This window comes from Amblyomma americanum, chromosome 7, assembly GCF_052857255.1.
Source record: "Amblyomma americanum isolate KBUSLIRL-KWMA chromosome 7, ASM5285725v1, whole genome shotgun sequence".
NCBI classification, from domain to species: Eukaryota; Metazoa; Arthropoda; class Arachnida; order Ixodida; family Ixodidae; genus Amblyomma; species Amblyomma americanum.
The window spans coordinates 89,330,400-89,354,549 of record NC_135503.1 but is presented as its reverse complement, the minus strand read 5'-3'; the positions used below and the strand labels follow the sequence as shown (position 1 = coordinate 89,354,549).

Below are 24,150 nucleotides of genomic sequence, written 5' to 3'. Positions count from 1 at the left end.
GTCAGTGCACGTTAAAGAACCCCAGGTGGTCGAAATTCCCGGAGCCCTTCACTATGGCGTCTCTCATAGCCTGAGTCGCTTTTTTGACGTTAAACCCCCGTAAACCATAAACCAAACCATATATATATATATATATATATATATATATATATATATAATATATATATATATATATATATATATATATATATATATATATATATATATATATATATATATATATATATATATATATATATATATATAAGAGAAGTGGGCACTTCTACAAAGACACTTTTATTTATCAACGTTTCGACCGCGGTGCGGTCTTCTTCAGGACTGTAGTGGTCTCGCGTCAGATGGACGTTTTAAGTTTGTGAGCTGAAGAGGAGGGAGAAAGGAGTGTAACACGCAAATAGCAACAACGGTTAAAAAAATGAAAAATAAAAATAAAAAATAAAAAATAAAGATGGTGGTGCTGGGAGCAGACAGGGACAATACTGGGGGAGGAAGCAAAAAATAGAAATAAAAGAAAAAAAGGGGGGGAAACTAGTATAGTAAGGAAGGGTGGGCTACAAAAGGAGATGGCGAAACGAGAGAAAGGGAGAGGAAGACGGTGCGGGGGACATGGGCAGCACGGCAACCACAGGCGTATGAAATCAAAACGTGCAAACAAAACACACAAACAAAATACACAAACACAAAGGGCGCCGCTGCAGATGCGTGGCCGAAGAGGAGCCGCTGCGCAAATGACACTGGCAGTGACGAACAGGCCAAACCAGGCGCCTTTTGGGGTCTCACTAATTTCCGGTGAGCCGAGGGCTAGAACGTTAAGGAAGTAGTGGGCTACGTTAACGAGCACATGTCTAAGAACTTACTCACGGGGTCTGGGTTTCACTGAACGGTGCACCCCTCTCCGTGGGTGGGTCGTTGAACCGACCTCGCCGGGAATACTTGTTTGTAGGGGAGGAGGGCTGGGCTAGCTGTGTGCAGATTTCAAATTGTCGCAAAATGTAAGGAAAGAACGTGAAAAGCTTATCAATACTGCACGAGGCAGGATAGTGTAAGTAAGGAGGGGTATGATTGCCTGGGATATACACTAGGAGTTATAAAAGGTATATCTGAGTTAGCCAATTAACGAGAAATGTAGTATTATTTTGTTTTGAGGTCGTGAATAAAAGAAAGGGTACCAGGCTTTTTGTTAAGACCTTCTTGAATAGTATTAAACTTGTGGATAAAATAGGATTCACGCTGTTCACGTTCTCGCCTGTTTTTGAAGCCCCCTTGAATAATTGTTACTTTTAGTTGGTCAAATGGGTGTCCTTCTGCGTTTGCATGCTTGGATAGGGGAAGGTTTGGAAGAGACTTGGCGTGTGCCCGGTGATTGTTAAATCGAATGCGGAATGCAGTGTTTGTCTGTCCTATGTATTGCTGGTTACACAAAGTGCATTCAAGAAGGTAAATAATGTTGATGAGTCACAGTCAAAGTTACCGTTGATTGAATGCTGGAAAACTGAGCTCGTACTAGTTGCGGAACACGTAGTCTGCATGTGCCTGCAAACTTTGCAGCGACCCTTACCACAGGGCTGGCATCCATATTTTGGGGTTTTGTGTTCCTTGGAGTGTACTAGGTGGTTCTGAATGTTTTTGGCGTGCCTGTAAATCACGCGGGGTGCGCATGTAAATATTTTCGATAGTCTTTGACTTTGCTGGAGAATGTTAAAGTGCTTATTAAGAATTCTGTTTATGTTCGGTGCGTTACTGTTAAATGTGAGGATAAGGTTTGTAGTGTAATCATTTCGGTTATCTATTTGGTGCCCCTGGAGTATTTGACTACGGCTAAGATTTGAAGCTCTGCTTATGGCGTCATCAATAAGGGAACGTGGATAGAGCTGTGTTAAGAGCACGTTGCGCATGTGTTCGGAGTTTTCATGAAAGTCTAGGTCGTTAGAGCAGATTCTTTGAAAACGATGGGCCTGCGAATAAGGGATGCTGGTTTTGCAGTGACGATGATGGGCGCTTTGAAAATGTAGATATTTTTGTGAGTCGGTTGGTTTTCTATAAACGGTTGTACTAACTGACCCCTTGTCCACCAGAATGTCAACATCAAGAAAATTGATTTGACTGGCTGAGTAGGTGTGCGTAAACTTTATGTTTGGGTGCACGGAGTTGAAACTGTCAATGAAATGGATAAGTTGTTGTTCTGTGTTTGTCCATATTATAAAAATATCATCCAAATAGCGCTTGTAAAAGTACGGCTGAATTGGACAAGAAGAAAAAAATTTTGACTCGATATGATGCATGAAGATATTGGCATAATTTGGGGACATTCTTGTCCCCATAGCGGTGCCACTTAGTTGCAGATAATATTGAAGATCAAATTCGAAGCTATTATATTCTAACACAATTTTGGCTAGTGTTCCTAACACGTTTGGGCTTGGAGATTCATGAGGTTTCTGCTGTTCATAAGATACTAAAAGGGCTGCAATGCCGTCGGCATGGGGAATGTTTGTGTATAAAGATGTTACATCCATTGTCACAAGAAAGGCTCCTTCTGGTAATGTTATATTGTCTATCTGGCGGAGAAAGTGGTTTGTATCTTTGATGTAGGATGGATGTGTGGCTGGAATGTGGCTAATTAGTGTGTCAATGTACTTTGATATTGGTTCTGTGAGAGTGCCGATTCCTGAAATTATTGGCCGTCCAGGAATACCGGCTTTATGTAATTTAGGGAGCATGTAGAAACGCCCCGGAGAAGGATGGGTAGCCGTGAGTGCCTTGCATAGTTTCGGGGAGATTTCATTGCGTTTTGTGAGGTCGATGAGAATATCAGATATAGCTTTTGAGTGCTCGTCGGTGGGGTCGCCATGCAGTTGTTTATAAAAATGGTTGTCAGAAAGCTGTCGGATGCCTTCTGCTATATAGTCATCCCTGTTCAAGATAACAATGCCTCCGCCCTTATCAGCTGGCTCGTCGGCAGATACGGGAGCAGAACACCTTCTTGGTAGACCACCAAATGGAAATGTTCCACCCTAACACAGTTCTGTCTGCAGATGGCGTGCATCCCAGCTTCGGTGGAGTCTCGCTGCTGTCATGGAATATCTATAATTTACTCCTCCGAATTCGCCACCTCACATTGGGGCAATGAAGAGACTACGCGCCACAACATCCACAGCCTCGGCAGCAACAAAATTCGATGAGTACTCCAGAGCCTCGAACATTTGCACAAGTCGTAGGCCAAAAAGCTATTTCTACTAGACAAGCAGCAGCCAGCCGTCCAGACATCACCACCAGGCCACCACTCACCTCCCGGACATCGAGGGAACACTGCAGCGCAACACTAAAACAGCCACCCCAGACCACCAGTGGCACAGCAGCAGCACATTCCCCTACAGCAAGCACCTCAGCCGAGGCGAGCACATCAAACAAGCCATCGTGTCGAGAGGCAAGCCCGAAGAGAGGTATGCAACCGAGGCGGAAACCTGCCGTGGATTTTGCACCAGAACAGCAACCCATTACCAGCAGCCCGTCATATAACTATGGACTGATCCCCAGCACCCCTGTTTTATCATATGACCTCCGGAAGCGTTGTGGTTCCGCCCAGCGAGGTGCGCCGGGACTGATACACAGGCCGCGTGAGTACTCCGCCTCCCTTGTTCTCATATCACCGGCAGCAATGTTTCAAATCTTCAGCTTTTCATAAATTACGAAAAATAATTGATGAGCGGCTTAGACATGACCTTCATGTTAAAACCTTAAAAACGTACCTTCGGGCTAATATCGTACCGAAAGGTCTACAAGAGAAGCTGATACCATCAATGAATAATCTATGAGAAGGAGACAAAAAGCAATGGAACGACATATTAAAATCAGCTTCCCTAGAGTTGCTCAAACTCACAATACGGCACTCTGAGAAAGCTTCGGTGATACTGGGAACAGAGGAGCGTCGGGCTCGGAATAATCTTCTTGTTTCCGCGCTGGAGGCCGTGAAACTAGAACGTTTCAAAACAAAAAAAACTTCAGAAATTGGCATAATCAAAATTAGAAAATTTACACAGGACAAAGTTCCCCATGACGAATTAATGAAAGAAGTACTAAATGCGGTTGGGTCAAATTCTCCCAACCCCGATATCGCTCAGTCAAAGGTCAGCCGAGGGCAAACACTCTCAAAACAGGGCCATCACAGTGTAGACAACATCACCAATCTATCTCTAACACCGCTCACAGAGTATGAGCGAGCCGTCCTATCTAGAGGGCTGACTTTTTGCCCCCGCACAGGCAAATTCAATGAATTCCAACTCCTGAAAGATCTTGACGACTTCGCCAGAAAACTTCGCCTGAGAGAATACTTCTTTGATAAGCCCGAAAACCCCCACCAAAACACGGACTTCCACCCAGCAAACCAAAATTGGACTCCCAACATCGGGCGGGGAAAAACACTTGGATATCTATATTAAGGCAGTTCAAAATGACATTGTTGAAAATTTTAGGACCAGACAATCTTCCGAAAAGAGAAAGTACTGCTCTCGAGGCGCTCAGCAACCGTACCGACATCGTCATAAAGCCAGCTGATAAGGGCGGAGGCATTGTTATCTTGAACAGGGATGACTATATAGCAGAAGGCATCCGACAGCTTTCTGACAACCATTTTTATAAACAACTGCATGGCGACCCCACCGACGAGCACTCAAAAGCTATATCTGACATTCTCCTCGACCTCACAAAACGCAATGAAATCTCTCCGAAACTATGCAAGGCACTCACGGCTACCCATCCTTCTCCTGGGCGTTTCTACATGCTCCGTAAATTACATAAAGCCGGTATTTCTGGACGGCCAATAATTTCAGGAATCGGCACTCTCACAGAACCAATATCAAAGTACATTGACACACTAATTAGCCACATTCCAGCCACACATCCATCCTACATCAAAGATACAAACCACTTTCTCCGCCAGATAGACAATATAACATTACCAGAAGGAGCCTTTCTTGTGACCATGGATGTAACATCTTTATACACAAACATTCCCCATGCCGACGGCTTTGCAGCCCTTTTAGAATCTTATGAACAGCAGAAACCTCATGAATCTCCAAGCCCAAACGTGTTAGGAACACTAGCCAAAATTGTGTTAGAATATAATAGCTTCGAATTTGATCTTCAATATTATCTGCAAGTAAGTGGCACCGCTATGGGGACAAGAATGTCCCCAAATTATGCCAATATCTTCATGCATCTAATAGAGTCAAAATTTCTTTCTTCTTGTCCAATTCAGCCGTACTTTTACAAGCGCTATTTGAATGATATTTTTATAATATGGACAAACACAAAACAACAACTTATCCATTTCATTGACAGTTTCAACTCCGTGCACCCAAACATAAAGTTTACGCACACCTACTCAGCCAGTCAAATCAATTTTCTTGATGTTGACATTCTGGTGGACAAGGGGTCAGTTAGTACAACCGTTTATAGAAAACCAACCGACTCACAGAAATATCTACATTTTCAAAGCGCCCATCCCCGTCACTGCAAAACCAGCATCCCTTATTCGCAGGCCCATCGTTTTCGAAGAATCTGCTCTAACGACCTAGACTTTCATGAAAACTCCGAACACATGCGCAACGTGCTCTTAACACAGCGCTATCCACGTTCCCTTATTGATGACGCCATAAGCAGAGCTTCAAATCTTAGCCGTAGTCAAATACTCCAGGGGCACCAAATAGATAACCGAAATGATTACACTACAAACCTTATCCTCACATTTAACAGTAACGCACCGAACATAAACAGAATTCTTAATAAGCACTTTAACATTCTCCAGCAAAGTCAAAGACTATCGAAAATATTTACATGCGCACCCCGCGTGATTTACAGGCACGCCAAAAACATTCAGAACCACCTAGTACACTCCAAGGAACACAAAACCCCAAAATATGGATGCCAGCCCTGTGGTAAGGGTCGCTGCAAAGTTTGCAGGCACATGCAGACTACGTGTTCCGCAACTAGTACGAGCTCAGTTTTCCAGCATTCAATCAACGGTAACTTTGACTGTGACTCATCAACATTATTTACCTTCTTGAATGCACTTTGTGTAACCAGCAATACATAGGACAGACAAACACTGCATTCCGCATTCGATTTAACAATCACCGGGCACACGCCAAGTCTCTTCCAAACCTTCCCCTATCCAAGCATGCAAACGCAGAAGGACACCCATTTGACCAACTAAAAGTAACAATTATTCAAGGGGGCTTCAAAAACAGGCGAGAACGTGAACAGCGTGAATCCTATTTTATCCACAAGTTTAATACTATTCAAGAAGGTCTTAACAAAAAGCCTGGTACCCTTTCTTTTATTCACGACCTCAAAACAAAATAATACTACATTTCTCGTTAATTGGCTAACTCAGATATACCTTTTATAACTCCTAGTGTATATCCCAGGCAATCATACCCCTCCTTACTTACACTATCCTGCCTCGTGCAGTATTGATAAGCTTTTCACGTTCTTTCCTTACATTTTGCGACAATTTGAAATCTGCACACAGCTAGCCCAGCCCTCCTCCCCTACAAACAAGTATTCCCGGCGAGGTCGGTTCAACGACCCACCCACGGAGAGGGGTGCACCGTTCAGTGAAACCCAGACCCCGTGAGTAAGTTCTTAGACATGTGCTCGTTAACGTAGCCCACTACTTCCTTAACGTTCTAGCCCTCGGCTCACCGGAAATTAGTGAGACCCCAAAAGGCGCCTGGTTTGGCCTGTTCGTCACTGCCAGTGTCATTTGCGCAGCGGCTCCTCTTCGGCCACGCATCTGCAGCGGCGCCCTTTGTGTTTGTGTATTTTGTTTGTGTGTTTTGTTTGCACGTTTTGATTTCATACGCCTGTGGTTGCCGTGCTGCCCATGTCCCCCGCACCGTCTTCCTCTCCCTTTCTCTCGTTTCGCCATCTCCTTTTGTAGCCCACCCTTCCTTACTATACTAGTTTCCCCCCCTTTTTTTCTTTTATTTCTATTTTTTGCTTCCTCCCCCAGTATTGTCCCTGTCTGCTCCCAGCACCACCATCTTTATTTTTTATTTTTTATTTTTATTTTTCATTTTATTTAACCGTTGTTGCTATTTGCGTGTTACACTCCTTTCTCCCTCCTCTTCAGCTCACAAACTTAAAACGTCCATCTGACGCGAGACCACTACAGTCCTGAAGAAGACTGCACCGCGGTCGAAACGTTGATAAATAAAAGTGTCTTTGTAGAAGTGCCCACTTCTCTTAAATCTTTATTCTGCGGAGCCAACGCAACCTACTTTCGTATATATATATATATATATATATATATATATATATATATATATATATATATATATATATATATATATATATATATATATATATATATATATATATATATATATATATATATATATATATATATATATATATATCAGTGTGATGCTATGAAGGCGGGGAGCAGTCTTACATTATTTATCATTATTACGAAATATTTACGGAACGTTTTAGAAGTCAGGTCACAGAATGCCATTGGTGACAAGAACGGTCGCAAGTTAAGGATAATTTTAAGTCAGCAACACGCATAAGAAAATCCCAGGTATAGAGAGTATGTCTACACGAACGCAACGCTGTAAAAAACTCTACTGGACCTGCAGGTGACAATATTCTTTGTTCACACTAACCAGACTCGGGAAACTGTAAATTCTCTTTCAACACCACGTGGTTCGAGTATTTTAATTACAGCAAGAGGAATACGAAAAGCGCGCGTGTTTTCTAGCAATGTTTTCTATACATGCAGTAGAAGGTACTATAGAAATGATTCATCGGAGGATGATCAAGCATTCGCTTAGTTGCTTTCATGAAAGACGGCTGAGCTGTAATACCGAGAAAGGTGTGTAAAATAAAGCTCATTCTGGAGAACCGATTATAGCGAATCTTCAGAAGTTAGAAGCGCAACGTCAAGAGAGCTTATAAGGAAAATAATGCTCTATTCTAGGCGAAGATTTTTTAACTTTTGCAGTTAAATATATGTGACACGATTTCGAAGGCAGTGGGATACATGCTTGCAAGGAGCAATTAATTAGTCATCATTAGCCTAACTGCATCGACTGCAAGACAAAGGCCGTTCACATATTTCTTAAATTAACCCTGTCTTGTGCCAGCGCCGCCCACTTATTAACATAGACTCCCTAAATTTATATGCCCAAGTTAACTTCGAACGACAGTGCCACGCTGGCCCTCTTTACGTAAAGAGACTCCGTTACGTAAAGGGACTGCTACAACACGTAAAGTTAGCAAGGTGTATGTGCGTATTTTTGAACGGTTGTTTCTTCAGCGCTTCACTTCAGGATATATATTTGCAGTAGGCGGTACTCTCTCTTAAAGGCATATCGTTTGTAGTGGATAGCACAATGGGATCTACGGAATTTTGTCGATGTCACGAAAGATTTGCCACTGCCAAGCTTTGAATCAGAACTTCTTGTTCCTATGCATCGGAAACATATCGCAACTATACTGCAAAAGAATGCGGATTATCGCGGCTGTAGAAATAACAATTTCTCGCTATATTAATCTCAATTAAGTGTTCTCGATGTACCGTGTTTTTGAGTTCCTCTCTCTCCATCTTCTCCCGCTCAAGATTGCTGCCAGCTATAGCGCTTGTTCCGGATGCATTACGACATATACTTTCGCAGTCCATACTATTACAGTGTAAAACTAATATAAAAAATGAATAAGGACATGATCGATAAGAATTTAAGGAATTGACCTGTTAGCCGAATCAGAGATTTGTTGCGTATAAATTACCTAATGACAGATGCTGTTTTCATTACGGTGCAGCATGTTACGGTTTTGCACTGTTGCATATATAGAGCGTTTTGTGAGCCACCAAACATTGCAAGCTCACGTATTTACCTCTGTGTCACCTTTTAAACGGGTGCGATTTCTGAAGCGCAGTAATTGTAGCACAGGAGTTCTAAAGTTTTGCAGACTCAACTTCTTCAAACCTGTTTTTATATGCAAATTCACCTCTACATCAACAATCTTACTACTTCATTTTATACTGTTCGTGAAGCGTCGTGCGCTCGTGGGTTTTATTTTTCTTATTCTCTTTATTAGTCACTCACTTTGGTGTGCGTTCTCGCTTCTGACAAACTTGTAAAGTTACATTTTGTTTCAGGAAGGGATATGACCGCCTACCTTCAGTCGTTATACTCTGTAATATAAAACTGCTCCTGAGGCTTTCATATTGTTGTGCTCTGCGGCAGAATTCAACCCCCCCCCTTTTTTTTCTTTATTTAGCTGCTCTATCAGAGGTTTCAAACTGTGGACTTAAGATAATAACTGTAATTGTGCTTTTGGATTGAACTCTACTTTTTAAGGTCGAATGCAGAGCAGTTTCCCCAGGTGTAGTTGTGAAAATTAGCGCCACGTGTCCCATTATTTAGCATCATGGACATAAGAACCAAAAGCGCCAAAAAAAAAATCCCGAAAATCCCGGCGAAGTGAAAGGACTTCGAGGCAACCAGATAAGCATCGAAAGAATGAGGCCTACAGGCTGCAGATAATTACTTCTGCAGCATATTTCTTGTGGAAGCTTTGCTTAATGTATACGCAGGAACAAATTAGGTATATCCTCCAGATATTATATTTTATGCTTGCTGTGTGCTTCGGGCATGCATGAATCGTTTAACTACGGAGAACTGCAGCCGTGCGAATAATTAACACCGCCGGGAGAGCACGCAGGGTACTTGTCACAGAATATAGGATGTCTCTTGTAAGTTTGTTATTGTGTTGTTCGCTTTTTTTCTTGAGTGCCGTGAACATTACCGAGCTGATATACTAGAGTTGTTGTAGCTCCTACATTCCATAGCAGAATATAAATGAGGAGCTTAGGGATTAGGAACCATACTTTGGGAAAGTTATGGTAAGTGGGCTAGCCTGAAATTTTGTTTTGTTAAAAGCCGCATATAGAATTTGTTCTTGTGCCAGTAATCGAGTAGTTTGTATTTGTTGAGCCTGTAATTACGAGCAGATTGAGTATACTTAATGTCTTTGGTGGTATTTGAGCGGTTTTAAGCTTTTCCCTACTAAAAACGGCAACTGTGACGGATAAATTACACGGACACAAAACACTCACACATGCACCTGCATGCTCGCATAAAGGGTTTTTCATGCAGGGTATATGCACAGTGATCAAAATGTTACAGGCAATAATTCGACAGGAAGATCTTGAAACCTAACGCGAAAAAGTTGCGGTAGCATGCGTATTTACTCTCGCTGATTATCTTCATGCTTTTAGAATAATGAATCTTTTATAATGAATCGTTTTACTCTAAACCGATACCTCACACACGCGAAAAAATGTTTCTGAAAGGCGACCTTGGGCGCAGCTGGGCAGCTGGGTAGGTGGAGGAATGTCGCTTTAGTTCGCGAGAGGTGGGCAGGGAGGTCGACGGTGGTGGTGAGTCGATAACCTTCAAGCCAGGAGGGAAGGGAAGGCGGCTGGCGGGTGGCGCTTCTGTAGGGCAGGTGGCTTTCCCACTGGTTCTCTGAATCAGATTTTTCGTTCTGCTGCTGTGTGGGGACCTAGCTATCAAGGGACCTAGAAGTATCAAGTACCCAAAAGTATTTGGACAAGAATAGTGAGCCAGGACTTACTTTTGGGAATGTGGTTTTGTGCCTAAGGGCATAAGCTCGGTTGGGACGAGAAATAAATCGGGAAGCTTTTGGAAGATTGTCACTAAGTACCCACGGCAAATCAAGAAACGAAGCAATAAAGTGGGAAATGGGCTAGGCCTCGTTCGAAGCGCGAAGGGCTCAGAGTGAAATATTATATCAAAAACACTTCAAGAAATCGAACGGTAGAAGGTGGTCAGCTAAAGTTTTTTAAATGATTATATAGAAAGAGCGTTGATTCAAAGTGGCGGAAAAGCGCTAGGAAACTAGCCAGTAAGTAAGCAAGAAACAAGGATCGGGAAATAAATAGCTGAAAGCAACAGTTAAAAAACGCAGAAGGTAAAAAAATGTTTTGATTTGATGAAAATGAAGCAGAGTGCTGAACTTTATCGAAACTGAAAGAGACAAATCAGGAAGGAATCTTCCGTGATAACTCAAGAGGTAGCGCTCTACTCTTTGAAGATAGATTAGGGTGTCTTTAAACGCGAAGCTACAAAAAGAAATTTAGTGAAGATGAGACTTGTGCAGGGTGTGATAAATCAGCAGAAAGAAGTGAACATCATGTAATAGAATGAGGAAGAATTCATTCGGACGTCGATGCAGGCGCAGTCGCACTCCGTGAGGCTGTAGGATTTATAGAGCAGTAAGCGATTGTAAGATTGTTGGCTCAAAAGCAGTGTGAGGATGTAAGGTTAAAATTTCAGGATTAAAAGTTGTACTTGAAGAAAATGAAGAGTATGTAGATAATACCATTCAGTTTGACTAATTGCGAAAGAGAATAGAGGGCAAAATTCATCCCCACCCCGACTATTACGATAGCTCTTAATGCAAAATCTGACCCCAGCTCATTAGGCGTTTTGATTTTGCACGCGCTTCTTTCCAGCTCGAACGACAGCATGGGAAGGCCGACGGCGCTATACGTCGTTCAAATTACTATAGAGCACGCCTCGTATGTTGGTAACTTCTCGCCAAGCAGTACAAACGCTCTTTCATCCTCCCGCTGAGGCTCGCGTCGTTATTGATCAGGCCAGGAGTAAGGTTTTCAGAGGTTTCTGGTTTATTGCCTCCGACCCGGCGCCACCGTACACAAAGGAAGTGGAGAGGGCATCACACAACATACGCAAGGTTACGCGCTCGGCAAGAATAAGCAAGTCTTGTTTCCCCAAACTTCTCTACTTCTGCGGCTCGTGCGGGCCTTTTTCCTTCCGCGCCGCGATGGATTTCGTCGCGCTACGAACCGTGCGACTCTGGCACTTTGAGCGAGCGGCGTCACTCCAGGCGGCCGCACGCCGCGGACGTGCTTGTGCGTCCGCCCATCTGGCGTGCCCGTGTGTGTCTGCCCATCCGCCCATTTGGCGGAGCGGATTCGGAATGGTGCTGCGAGCGCTCGCATTACAGATGGAGCGTCGAAGTACGGACGGAGCGAAAGCAAGAGGGTGAGGAGGAGTAGGCTCGAACAGGCGTGGTGGTGAAGCCCTTCCTGGACGCTGCACTTGCATTCCTAGGGTGGCTGTTAGTGAGGGGAGAGATGGTTCGAACAGTGTACGCACTGGCGCCCCGTGTGCCAGCAGAGAGCGCCAGCGTACTTTCGTCGAGTTAATGTTTGGCAATTTTCGTAGCTAAGCGTTCCCACTCAGTAATTTTTACCGTAAATCTTCTTTGTGTTCGCTGGATGCCAACCATGCTATTATTCTGCCTTTCGATTTGCTCTGCACTATCCTTTCTATATTTCATTACAGCGAGAGGATTTAAGGGATATCTTTCACCACTGAAGACGAGTAACCTGCTGAAGGCACGTAATCCCGTTCAGCAATCACGTGTGTGCTTCCTTCACGCCCCTAGATTTGCTTCCGTAGTCTTCGAGTTGCTGGAGCGTGCGCTTTGCCGTAATCACGTCACCACTCAACGAACGCACCCCGAGCCTAGGGCTTCGTGCATTCGTCGCCGTAATCGGCTGCGATGTGCGGTCGCAAGACGGCGCCAAATATTCCTACACATATCTAGAGCACTGCGCACAGCCTCCCACATAGGCCAAACGTAGACTGCAAGATGGACGCAGGTGTACGCGTTAGGGACGCTGCCCGCAAACGGGGTGCGTTGAAGAACTCACCTGCATGTGTACATACAATTCATACACCAGAATAGACAAAGCTTGCGTCCACTTCGTGATGTGGGGAACTCGGAGACCGCAACATCGCCTGTGCGCCCTGGTGACGACTCATATTTGCGTAGCATAACTAGACGCACGAGGGTCGTCGGTCTGCCGAAACCAAAGTAAGACTTGACCGGTGTTATAAACAGGAATAAGGAAGGACGTCGTTGCAGTCTCAAAGTTTGTAGACACCCGGGCCGATGTCCGAAGAAGTGGGTTAAGGAATGAACGAAAGGGGGGAGAAATAGAAAAAAAAAGTAAACCTAAAAACAATTACACCAGCTCTCGCTGAATTTCTGTGTTTAAGCAACAAGCACAAGCACAGCACGTTTTAGCTTGTATTTAGTGTTGTTTTTTCTACTTATTTTTCTTTGAAATGCATCCCTCTTTTTTCTTTGCGGGGCTCTGCGAGGTACTCAGTTTATTTACATATCATACAAGATGAAGGAGGTTCCAAGGTTATGAGAACAAATAAATAAAAATTAGCGACCAGACCTAAAGCATGCGCAGACTTTGTTTTTGGAATCAAAGACGAAGAAGGAAGCGTCGGACAATACAGCTGTCAAAAACGGTTTACATTTGTCGTCTTTCAGTTTTAAGGCAGAACCTGATGAGGATTATATCTAGCAGTAATGGCACAACTATCTTGGCAGCCTGCAATGAAAGGCGCTCATAAGAGTTTGCGCAACTTTTTTCCCACAACACTGCAGATTAGTAAGCCGCTCAGGCTTCACCGCCTCCTTCCCTGCGCTTATAACCCACTCCTGCTGGATCAGCGTGCCAGTGGGCTACTGCATCGGTTAGTATGTCGGAAACCCGGGCTACACGAAAACGCTTTTTATCTGCGTGCTGCTTTACTTAGTGTTTAACTGTTCGGACTCAGATGCGGCGTCCTTTAGTCTTTTCATCTCTGATCACAAAACCGACATTGAGCAGATCTGAACAAAACGACATGTCCTTCCCGTTTCACACGTTCCCCAGGTGAAAAATTTACATTGATATCCTTACAGCCATCTGCTCACCCCGACTATAAGGAGCGTCCATTCTCAAGGTTGCCTGGATATGACATCCACATATAGCACATTTCTGAGAGCGCCCAATATCTTAATTTGCTTATTATCAACGTATTACAGGGCTACGTCGATAATGCCATCGCAGGCCAGCGATTGCACGCGAAAGTTTAAACTTTGCATGTACAAGAGAACAGTGATAGTAACAGACCACTGTCAGACCTTTCACTGTCGACGCTGTTCCTAATATCACCGCGGCACTAGGAACGGAATGTGCGAGCCTACTCGGAGAGCTGCATAACACTCACCGCAGAAACTTGCAAGAAATATGTTATCCACTTAAACACGCATAAACCACGGGATTGCTTTGTCCGCAATCACGCGTTAAGGCTTTCATTGAAAAGTGTTTATTTTAGTTGGTTTCTAATCAAAGCCAATTAATGCTGTCCTCCACAGATTTCGGAGAAAAATCCCTCAGAGCATATGACTCAAATCTACCAGTCAGTACCTTAAGAAGTCAATGATTCTTGGAAATCCATTTTAAATGTGAGGTGACTGTGAAATACTTTGACATATTATTATGAAAATATTGAAGCTGTTCTTGCGATGCGATGTAAAATAATTGTTTTAAAATTTGTTCATTGCTCACATCGTGTATTTTGCACTATAATAGAAAACCAACGGGTAACGTTAATAGCAAAGAAATGCAAGACTGCCGAGGGGTAATTTACGGATATATTGATTTTTGCAGTAGAATATTACGATATATGAAAATAATGCGTTCATAAACAATTTGTCTTCGAAAATTGCACTCGACCAGAATTTTTGGGTATAACGCGTCATCCATCCGCTAAGTAGTCTTTTAAAAGCCACGTGTAATACTCCACTCACTGCCAGTTTTTTGTGTATAGTCAGCGGCATTCATATAGAAGATAATTTTGGACTGTTTTTGTGTGCATTCGTGGAAACGTCCGAGAATTCACGCTGTATCTATTATTGATGCGGGAAAGAGAGGAGGAAGGCTTCAGCGCATGGTCACTTTTAAAAAGTGGAATAAACACTTATGCACTGTCCAGAAACTGACGCAGATTAGGGGCGTTATTAAATTTCTGCTTACAGCAAGTGTAAGTTTGTGCCAAGAAAGACTCTAAATATCGAGGCACTACTATGTCTACAAACCCGGCCCGGTGATCTCCGTCCCGCGGAAGTTCGAAAGAGTTTGTCCGCGTTCCACCTACAATGCAAAATCAGTTAAACAGGTTTGAACTAAGGTCCTCGCGTGTCTGTGGGCGCTAATGCAACGCAGCGCCACTCGCGAACGCGTCATCTAAGACGGGGAATGAATGCCAAGTTCTTAAAGCAGCTGAAAATCAATCGGGTGCTAAGTTATCTGGTGGAAAAGGGTGAAAAGCCTGATCCTGTTGTGTCCTGCTGCAGCTCAAATCTGCTGCAATGTGCTAGGTCACATCCGGCAGTTCAAATCGCAGGCTGAAGGTTCATAGAATCTCTGGCTGCAATACTGCGACTCAGCCTGTGAAAATTATCAGTTTGGACACGTTGTTTTCCCGCTTATGCGTTATGATCGGAGCTCATTTATGTTCGGCGGCACGACAACTGAACTGTGAGCGGGCAAGCAGTGCACATATTTGTTATTCCTGTCACTGAGATTGTGGCACGCGGTACGTGGTACGCTCCAGGTTGATAGTTTGATGTTTGTTACGAGAAAAACTTTCCGTGCTTTGAATAGGGATAATGTGTAGTCCTTGCAATTGAATTGCGCAGAACGTCGCTCACGGACTATAATAAATAATACTGCTAAGAGCTAATAAGCTTGTTATGTCGTGATTTCAGAACTGTAACAGTATTCTGAATGACCGAGCAATGCATTCATTTGTTACTACTTTAATTTCGATTATGGCACGCGCTACGCACCGGCGTGTTTGTTTAATGTTTGTTCCGTGGAAAACATAACAGAGGATATGCTGAACAGTACTTGTAAGAGCTAATGAACTTGCGTTGTCGTGATTTCTGAGGGGTTGCTTATGTAGCACTCTTGATGTTTAAATTTTAACCTTTTGAACACTCTATTTTAGTCATCAATTCATCATCAGGTGGTGTTCACCAGTATGCAACGTTCCTCGCTATTTTGTTCATTACATTATCCCAATAAATAAAATCGTTACAAATGTAACGCTAGCTATGTAAATAAAGCTGCAGCTATCTTAATTTCTTCGCTGATTTGCATGTTCAGTGAATGGCACAAGAACGGTGCTAAAAGGCCTGAAGCTACAGATTATATCGTAGGATCGAAGTTAAAACCCGCTACATAGTAGCCCTAGCGCTTTTTTGTTGGTTGTTATTCTTTTCATCTAATACATTTATTGACAAGCTCTGTAGGCTATTCGAAACCAAAGCCTTAGCCAGGTTTACTTTAAGAACTGTATGCTGTTCGTGTAGCTTTCAGGGCGCACCCAAATGACCACAGAGAAGCGAAAACGCACTGGGGTCAGCCCACCCGCTGCGTATTGTACAGGGTCGTCTTCTCTTAGTGCCAACACGCGAGCGTGTGGCCGCACCATTTAGAGGGCCACTGCGTGCGACACCTTTGCTCATGCAGTGAAGTGGCGCAGGAGAAGATGGACATAGATGCGGTGCTTCGCGTCATCTGCCACTTCTCTTCGATGAGCGGTCGTGCCGGAGACAATGGCACTCCAAAGATCACGGTCATACAATAGTAGCTTGGTTTGGGCTAGTTGGTGACTGTGGTTTGAAAACATAGCGCAAAAAAGACATCGACGATAAGCGCCTCTCCAATCCACATCTGTGTCGTCCGTGTCTATTTTGCACTATGTTTTCAAAAAACGGTTATGCGCTCACGTTTTCGCATAGAGAGTGGGCGGCCCAGTACATATTGCTGTGTGCCACTGTGACTGTAAGAAAAAGTCGACCTTTTTATTGATTGAGCCATCGAATAACCAATCTTTGATTCACCGAATGATTATTCCATTTTTCGGTCTTTCGTTCGTTTAGGTATTTTTAAAATGATCGACGGATTCGTCGATATATCGACTCATCATCTGCAGATTTAACGATTGATCGATCAATTGACTGTTAGATTGATTCATTCGTTCAATAACCCATTAATTGGTTTTTGGGCAGTGTTACTGATATCGGCTAGTAGAGAGACGCTTCTAAATGAACAGGTCGCGAATTGCCGCTTTTTTTTTCTTAATGCGTCTGATTTCTCACCCGTGACGCTGTTTCTCCGCAGTGTGCGCCATGCTCAAGCAGGGCGTGTCGCTGGTGCTCGGTCCGCGCAGTCCCTCGGTGGTCTCTGTGCTGGGTTCCACGTGTAGCGCCTTCCACGTGCCCCACGTGCAGACGAGCTGGACCAGCCCCGTGGCCGACCCGGCGACGGGACAGAGCCTCTTCTCGCTCAACGTGTTCCCGCACCCGGACGTGCTCAGCCGGGCCTACGTGGACCTGGCGCTCAAGACGAGCCGCTGGAAAACGGTCACCGTCATTTACGAGGAGAGCGACAGTGAGTGACTCCTCTGACCGGGGTGGAGGCGCCGCTGGCCCAGGAACAGCATTCGAACCATGGAGGAAGAAGAGACGGGAGGAGCTCTTATATTCCAGGGGAAATGCTTGGCGGAAGTCACTTGCCTCTGGTCATATTGGCCAGGCGTCTTAGCAACGGGTACATGCAGGGAGGAAAGCTTAGGAAAGGCCCTCACTATCAGAGCTGCATGACAAAAAGCGTATCGGAAGCCACTTCATTTCGCAAGGACTACAAGTAGTCCTTGATCGATGGCGCAGCCAATAATAACGTTGGGCTGGGCGGCGTCGTCTACATTATCGGTGCGTCTGCGAGTGACCGGCGTGCTGGCGAAACTGGAGATTTTCTGCCACGCATGTGCAAGTGGGCTGAGACAGCGGCCAACTAGCAAGCGGGAGGCATCGCGACCGACTTCAAGAAATGTGACGTGACGGCCTCTAATAAATTCTTTCTTCCCTCCATGGACGGGTGCAAACCACATTGCGGTTGCTAAGACAAGGGTGGCTAAAACGCTTCGCAGTGGCATATCCGCTGATATGTGAATAAGAAAGCGCATGGAAAGGTGCGAGGCTAACTTTTCCGGATCAGTAGAGACGGCCATCTTGTCCTGACACTCTTAGTAAACGGCGGTAAATGGCGTTGAAATTACTGTAGCCGCCTTGATGCCTTCTCGGCTGCACAAACAGCGACCTCAAGCCTTTTATGCCTCCTTCATTTTGCTAACGGGCCATGATTCTAAATAGTGTAACCAGGATGCAAACCACACTGAGAAATTTATTGAAGGCCTCGTGCAATATTATGCCTACGATTTCAGTCCGTCTGTTTGTGTGGCGGAGTGGAAACAATGTCTGGAAGTTTTCACCAAGTATCCAGAGAAAGCAATTTTGAGCATATACGTAATTTCGCGAAGCGTTACTTGGCAACGTGCCCTGAACTAGGAACATAATGTTCTGAGCTAGAAAGACGCTCAATGAAAATATCCAACCGTATTCCAATTTTTTTTCTCCTTAAGCTTTGCCGTGATTCCTTCTTTCCCATAACATGTCTTTCCCCTTCGCTCGTTACGCAGACCACTCTTGTATTAGTCGCGGTCTTAAAAGGCTTCTTTTACTGTGTAAGCAGTGGAGTCCTCCTTCGGTGAAAAAGCATGGTGTATGCTTGTATGGGATTGTGTGCGTGCGTGCGGGCGTCCGGACACACTCCGGGCACCTGCCCCAATCTACGGACTTCAGTCAACCCTAGGCCCACGGCGGGCTCCACATATCGGCTCTCGCCGCACAAGGAATAGCTACGGAATGCTACAGATTCGGCGAGAGCTGTCAATGGTCGCATAACTCCAGCAGCAGTAGCTGCTTGTCTGTGGCGCGTTAAATACTCTCACTACTCGACGACCTTCATAGCGCGAAGCTCGTACGAGACGGCAGTTGAATGCGCAAACGCTTCGCTCCCTCGCAGGCGCAGCACTGGGTGCTGCGCGTCCTTAGTCGCCTGCGGTACGTCGGCGAGCGTACCGCAGAACAGAGCGAAACGCCACCTCGAAGGTGGCTGCCACGGAAAGACCCCGGAGGGTGGATATAGCAGCGTAACACGCTATCTGTCACTACGTGTAAGCGTAGCTCACCTAACAGGCCACCTGACAGGTCACCGTGTCACCTGAGAGGTAGTAGCAGAACGAAATGGCACCTGCGAAAGCGAAAGTGGAGGAATGGACAGCTTGAGGATGGCTGCCACGAGATAGCTGTATGGCTGCGTTCGGGTGGAAGACAATGAGTAATTACTCCCTTATTACAGATGATTCCGAACGTGGCAAAAAATCCGTCGAGATGCGCATAAAATTTACAGTACGAACTACCGTAATCGTCTGTAGTCAAGGTCTCCGATCAATAGAAATAGCGAGAAACAAACTTCGTAACGCGGGCATTCAATACGTGCTCGGTTTCTTGCCACTCTGCGGCTATGCCGAATGCCATGCCGAAGAAAGGTATGCTGAAAAAAACTATGCCGAAAAAAGCGCTCTTCTTACTCAAAAAGCCGATTTTGAAAACTTTAAAGCCTTCGGTGAAACACCCTGTAAAGAGCGCCTTAAAAGCGAACCAAAACGTGTTTTTGATACTGTCCAGGTTAGGCTATCTCCTCTCCTTAAAAATGGATCACTTTGCGAGGAGAGCCTTTTTATCACGTGCTATAACGGTACTGTCCATTGAGATTTGTTTGCATTCAGAGTGCTGAAATTCAAAATATGTTAGCTAATATCTCTCGTTTGCTACGACACCCACACTAACCTGACCCGGCGAAAGGGTTACTCGAGTCGCAGGAGATTAAAAAAAAATTCGCGGATCGGAGACGCTATGTGATCGTACTTGCTGGGAAGTTTTGAGGTCATGCAGTTACAAAGGATATGGGTGAAATGCTTACCAACTGATAAGGAAGCAACGCTTTTTCTTTTGCCTCTTTACAGGCTTTGTGCGCATGAAGGACGTGCTGAACACATCGTTCGCCCTTGGAGCTAGGCTTAACCTGGTGCTCTACCGGCAAGGCAGCGGCGCCGTGAAGACGCTGCTCAAGCGTGTTGACCTGGCCAAAGAGTTCAACATTGTCTTGGACGTGCCGACCGAGAGGGTCTACGAGTTCCTTGAAGCTGTGAGCAGTACTTTCACAAACTCCTCTGCTTGAGTTTCGCATTTAGACGGCTGGAAGCAAGTGTCAGCCAGCGATATATGTTGGGAGGTCTCGTCGTTTCCCCTGTACTTCTGAGGTCCGGAACTCTAGAAGCCATGTCACAACCAGTGAATCTCTGCGTTTATCCTTTTCTATATATTTAATGCCGACTGACTATAAGCGGCGCGGGGCCGGAAAGTAATGAACGTAAGATAGCAGCGGGATCAGGGGATTTTATCCAGAAACAAAAGCCGCAAGACATTTTGGCTTGTGATATGCACATGTTCAGATCGGGTGGGAGAGTTATGACCCTGACTGTACACGAAGCGTTTTCGGTAAGCCTGCTACTACTGTTGAAAATATGCTTTTTGAGGCAAAAATATGGGTCTTCCGGCAATGTAATTACCGGTGGTGGCGGACATCAGAAAATATATTAAACATGTTAACTCTTCGGCTGGTCAGCTGAATTCAAGTTATTTTTTAATTATTGCATTTAGCGCCTGGATGGAATTAGTGATTGGTACCTTGCCATTTGTAATGAGAATGTTGGTTTACAGAATTTAGGAAACGAGACTACCGTGCACGCTTTGGGTCAACAAATTTTGGCCATTGTGGTGCGCTCGGAGGCATCCAGCATACGCACGGCTCACGTACCACGTGATCTTCTCTTCCGGGCCTCTACTGTGGTAGCGTGAAGCGATGAGCACCCATGTTCGGGTGGGACAGAGATGTCACGTGCGAAATGTGCCACGGAATTATGCGGAAATGGTCGAAATATATATTTATATACACCACCGAGAAAAATCGCGTTTTTTGAAAAATTATATGTCTAGTCGTAGTGGTCAGCTAAAAATCAGTTTTTTCAACCTGACGCTTATCTGTAATAGGCGAAACGTTAGATATTAAATTTATTCGACTAGTTTATTACTAAACAGTATTCGCGCGCCAATACTGTTGATCTGCTTGAAATGACATTTATTAACCCCAAAAAGCTTATATTTAGAATTTAGTGGTTGGTTTCGCTGAAACACTTGATGTATTGACATTATTTTCACTTTCTTTTGATACTCTTCAAAGTTGAAGCACCTATTTTGTGCAGGGCAAATTACATTACCGCGAGAAAAACCGAAATCGCTGAAAAGCTTGGAGCACAAGCTCAGAAGAAAGTGTATAGAGTAGTAGCAACAAGGAATTGCATTGATTGGTCCTGAAAGATATAAAGAAGTGCTTGGTGAAGAATAACCCTGAGTCCGTACAACATAATGGTCGAAAGCGAAAAACTAACACCTAACATGTGTCCTCATTAGATCGCCTTAAGACTTAGAGACCCAGTCGTAAAGTATCGATGTTTCCAGTCGCTTTTGATCTTTAAAATATCGTTCGCAAGAATTTTCTGCGGAGATGTCAAATCGTGACGGAGCTATGTTTGGAAGATTCGTCCATTTGAGGAAGTTCGCGCATGTTCAGTGAGATCAATATTTTTTAGGCGTTACATCTTGAAAACGAAAAATCATTGAGTTTAACTAACCGGCATCCAGTTTATACTGCAATGTTAACCATGCTCTCAGAACGTCCTGTCTTCAACTACCGTCCTGTCTTCGCCCTTCTTCGTCCCGTCCATATGCTACGTTTTTGGTTGATAATATGTCTGAGCAACTGGCCCCTCAGTATACTCTGTTAAATTTCATTTCTACATTGGGCTCTTTTATTTGTTCTCGTGTAGCAACCGTCCTGTCTTCGCCCTTCTTCGTCCCGTCCATATGCTACGTTTTTGGTTGATAATATGTCTGACCAACTGGCCCCTCAGTATACTCTGTTAAATTTCATTTCTTCTACATTGGGCTCTTTTATTTGTTCTCGTGTAGCAACCGTCCTGTCTTCGCCCTTCTTCGTCCCGTCCATATGCTACGTTTTTGGTTGATAATATGCCTGACCAACTGGCCCCTCAGTATACTCTGTTAAATTTCATTTCTTCTACATTGGGCTCTTTTATTTGTTCTCGTGTAGCAACCGTCCTGTCTTCGCCCTTCTTCGTCCCGTCCATATGCTACGTTTTTGTTTATAATATGTCTGACCAACTGGCCCCTCAGTATACTCTGTTAACCTTCAGGGTAGCCGAGACGAGGTTCTGGAGACAATTTTTTTTCTTTTTCTTCAAGTACTATACAAAATGTTTGAAAGGTTTTACCTCTACATAGTTCACACTCTTCAGGAGCTGTGGCAAAGTTTTGAAGAAGCTGACACTTGAATATTTTCATCAAAGCTATCATAATATCAGCAGCAGCCTGATTGCACCAACCGCAGAACAAAGGGCTCACGCATATTTCTGTAATTAACCCTGTCCTGTGGAAGGTGAGGCCGCATTACACCCGCAAGCTTCTTAATGTCATCTGCATACCGAACTTGTTTCCGCCCCCTGCAGCGCATACCTTCTCTATCTATCCAGTCCGTTACGCTTGACAACAATATGTTGTCTTGCCTTCGCATTACATTCCCCATTTCTTCTTGATCTCGACTATGATGTCATTAACCCGCGTTTCTTTTCTGACTCACTCTGCCCTCCTCCTGTGTATTTACGTTGCACGTATCATTTTTCCTTCCGTATCTATCAAGAACAGTGTAAATGCTAAAAGCGTCTCGCGCTTTTTAATTTTTGTAATTTGAGGAATGTAACGCCAATCAGCAATTTCTCTTGCTGATTTTATTCCATGTACTCAATAAAACCTTATACAGTATTTTTGCGGTCCCTTAGTAGGATTATCGCTAATTTTTTTTTCCTCGTTACCAAAGGGAAAGTACTACTTAAGACTTTTATTCAGAATACACAGCTCGTCGCTCCTATCACGAACCACCTTTAATCCTTCTGATTGTTAATCTAGAACTGTCACTTAATTTACTTTCGCAAGAATAATACCGTACATAGCTTTTTCTGCTTTTCAAAAGTAATCGCATGTGTTGTAATGCTCTAACATGTTAGAACGACACGCACCGTTGCGAACTAATTCGAATTTCAGTTCGTGAGCCTGCTTTGTGCCGTTTGGTTCTTCAAAGCTGAGGTGCACACTTAGCGACACAGCATTACGCGGGTTGAAAAACGCAACTCTGTTATTGTGTTCCTCCGCTTTGTTTGGCACATTGAAGCAGAATCGAAAGCTGTATAAACTGGATTTTAAATTAACATAGTGAAGAATGTGATTGCCATACGGTACCTTCTGTTGACATACATTGCGTCAGGGGATGAGCGTTGTATTATAGCTATTTAGTTTTTGGGGTGCTTTATTTCCCCTTATTCACTATCAGCTGGCAGAGGAGAAAGATTGGCTAGGAGAGCAACAAGGTGATCATTTTTTTATCCGAACTTTGAAAACAACATCGAGAAAAGCAAGAAAATTTACGTACCTGACGTGCGAATTTACCAAAATTTCGAGAGTGTCGTTCTCACTATAAGAACAGCAATGAAGATTTATATTGAAGGCGCTGCCCTTACGCCAATTTTTCTGAGTATAGTCGGCGTCACGGTTGTAGGCGCTCTTTTTAGGAGCGTTCCTAGACCCTGTCATCGCCGCGCACTGTTACGCCGATGGGTCATTAAAGACTAGAGGCCACTTCATGCAGAAATGGTGTCGAAAAGCTTCAAGAAGTGCTCTAATATCAGCAAGCTTGATGGGCCAGAATACGAAGAAATTTCACGCTGAAGGGAAAGCTACTAAACACGACTGTTGACACGATACCAGAGTGCGGTGGGGAATTGAGGAGTGGAGCTTAGCACTTGAAAATAGGCTAGCTCCGGCAGAAAACGAAAGCATCGTCTGCAAAGAGAGAACAAGTTGATTTCGTTCTTTTTTTAACATCTTGACATTGCCCACTTTCAACGCCGTTTAAATGCACACGCGGTAAACAAACGCAGGAAATCTGGACAAAAGATTTCTAGTTGGCTCGCCGGTCACTACGGATCGCGTGGCGCTCTACACTCGAAATCACCGCTGGGATTTTGAGTGCCCAGTACAGCCCATTTATTTTACGTGCCCATCGGCAATAAATGGCTTAAGCGGAGGAAGCATTTCATTGGTTAGAGTTTGCAGCATAGGGGAAGAGTCGCCCACGATAAT

The 24,150-nt window shown here is 44.3% G+C and overlaps 1 protein-coding gene across 1 annotated transcript in view; it reads left to right on the top strand.

Moving 5' to 3' along the window:
* LOC144099388 (glutamate receptor ionotropic, kainate 2-like) overlaps positions 1-24,150 on the top strand; it is a 298,135-nt gene that overhangs the window by 106,704 nt on the left and 167,281 nt on the right. The window contains exons 3-4 of the mRNA XM_077632637.1: positions 17,096-17,365; positions 19,842-20,023. Of these exons, the coding sequence (XP_077488763.1) occupies positions 17,096-17,365; positions 19,842-20,023 (452 nt within the window). The remainder of the gene's footprint in view (positions 1-17,095; positions 17,366-19,841; positions 20,024-24,150) is intronic.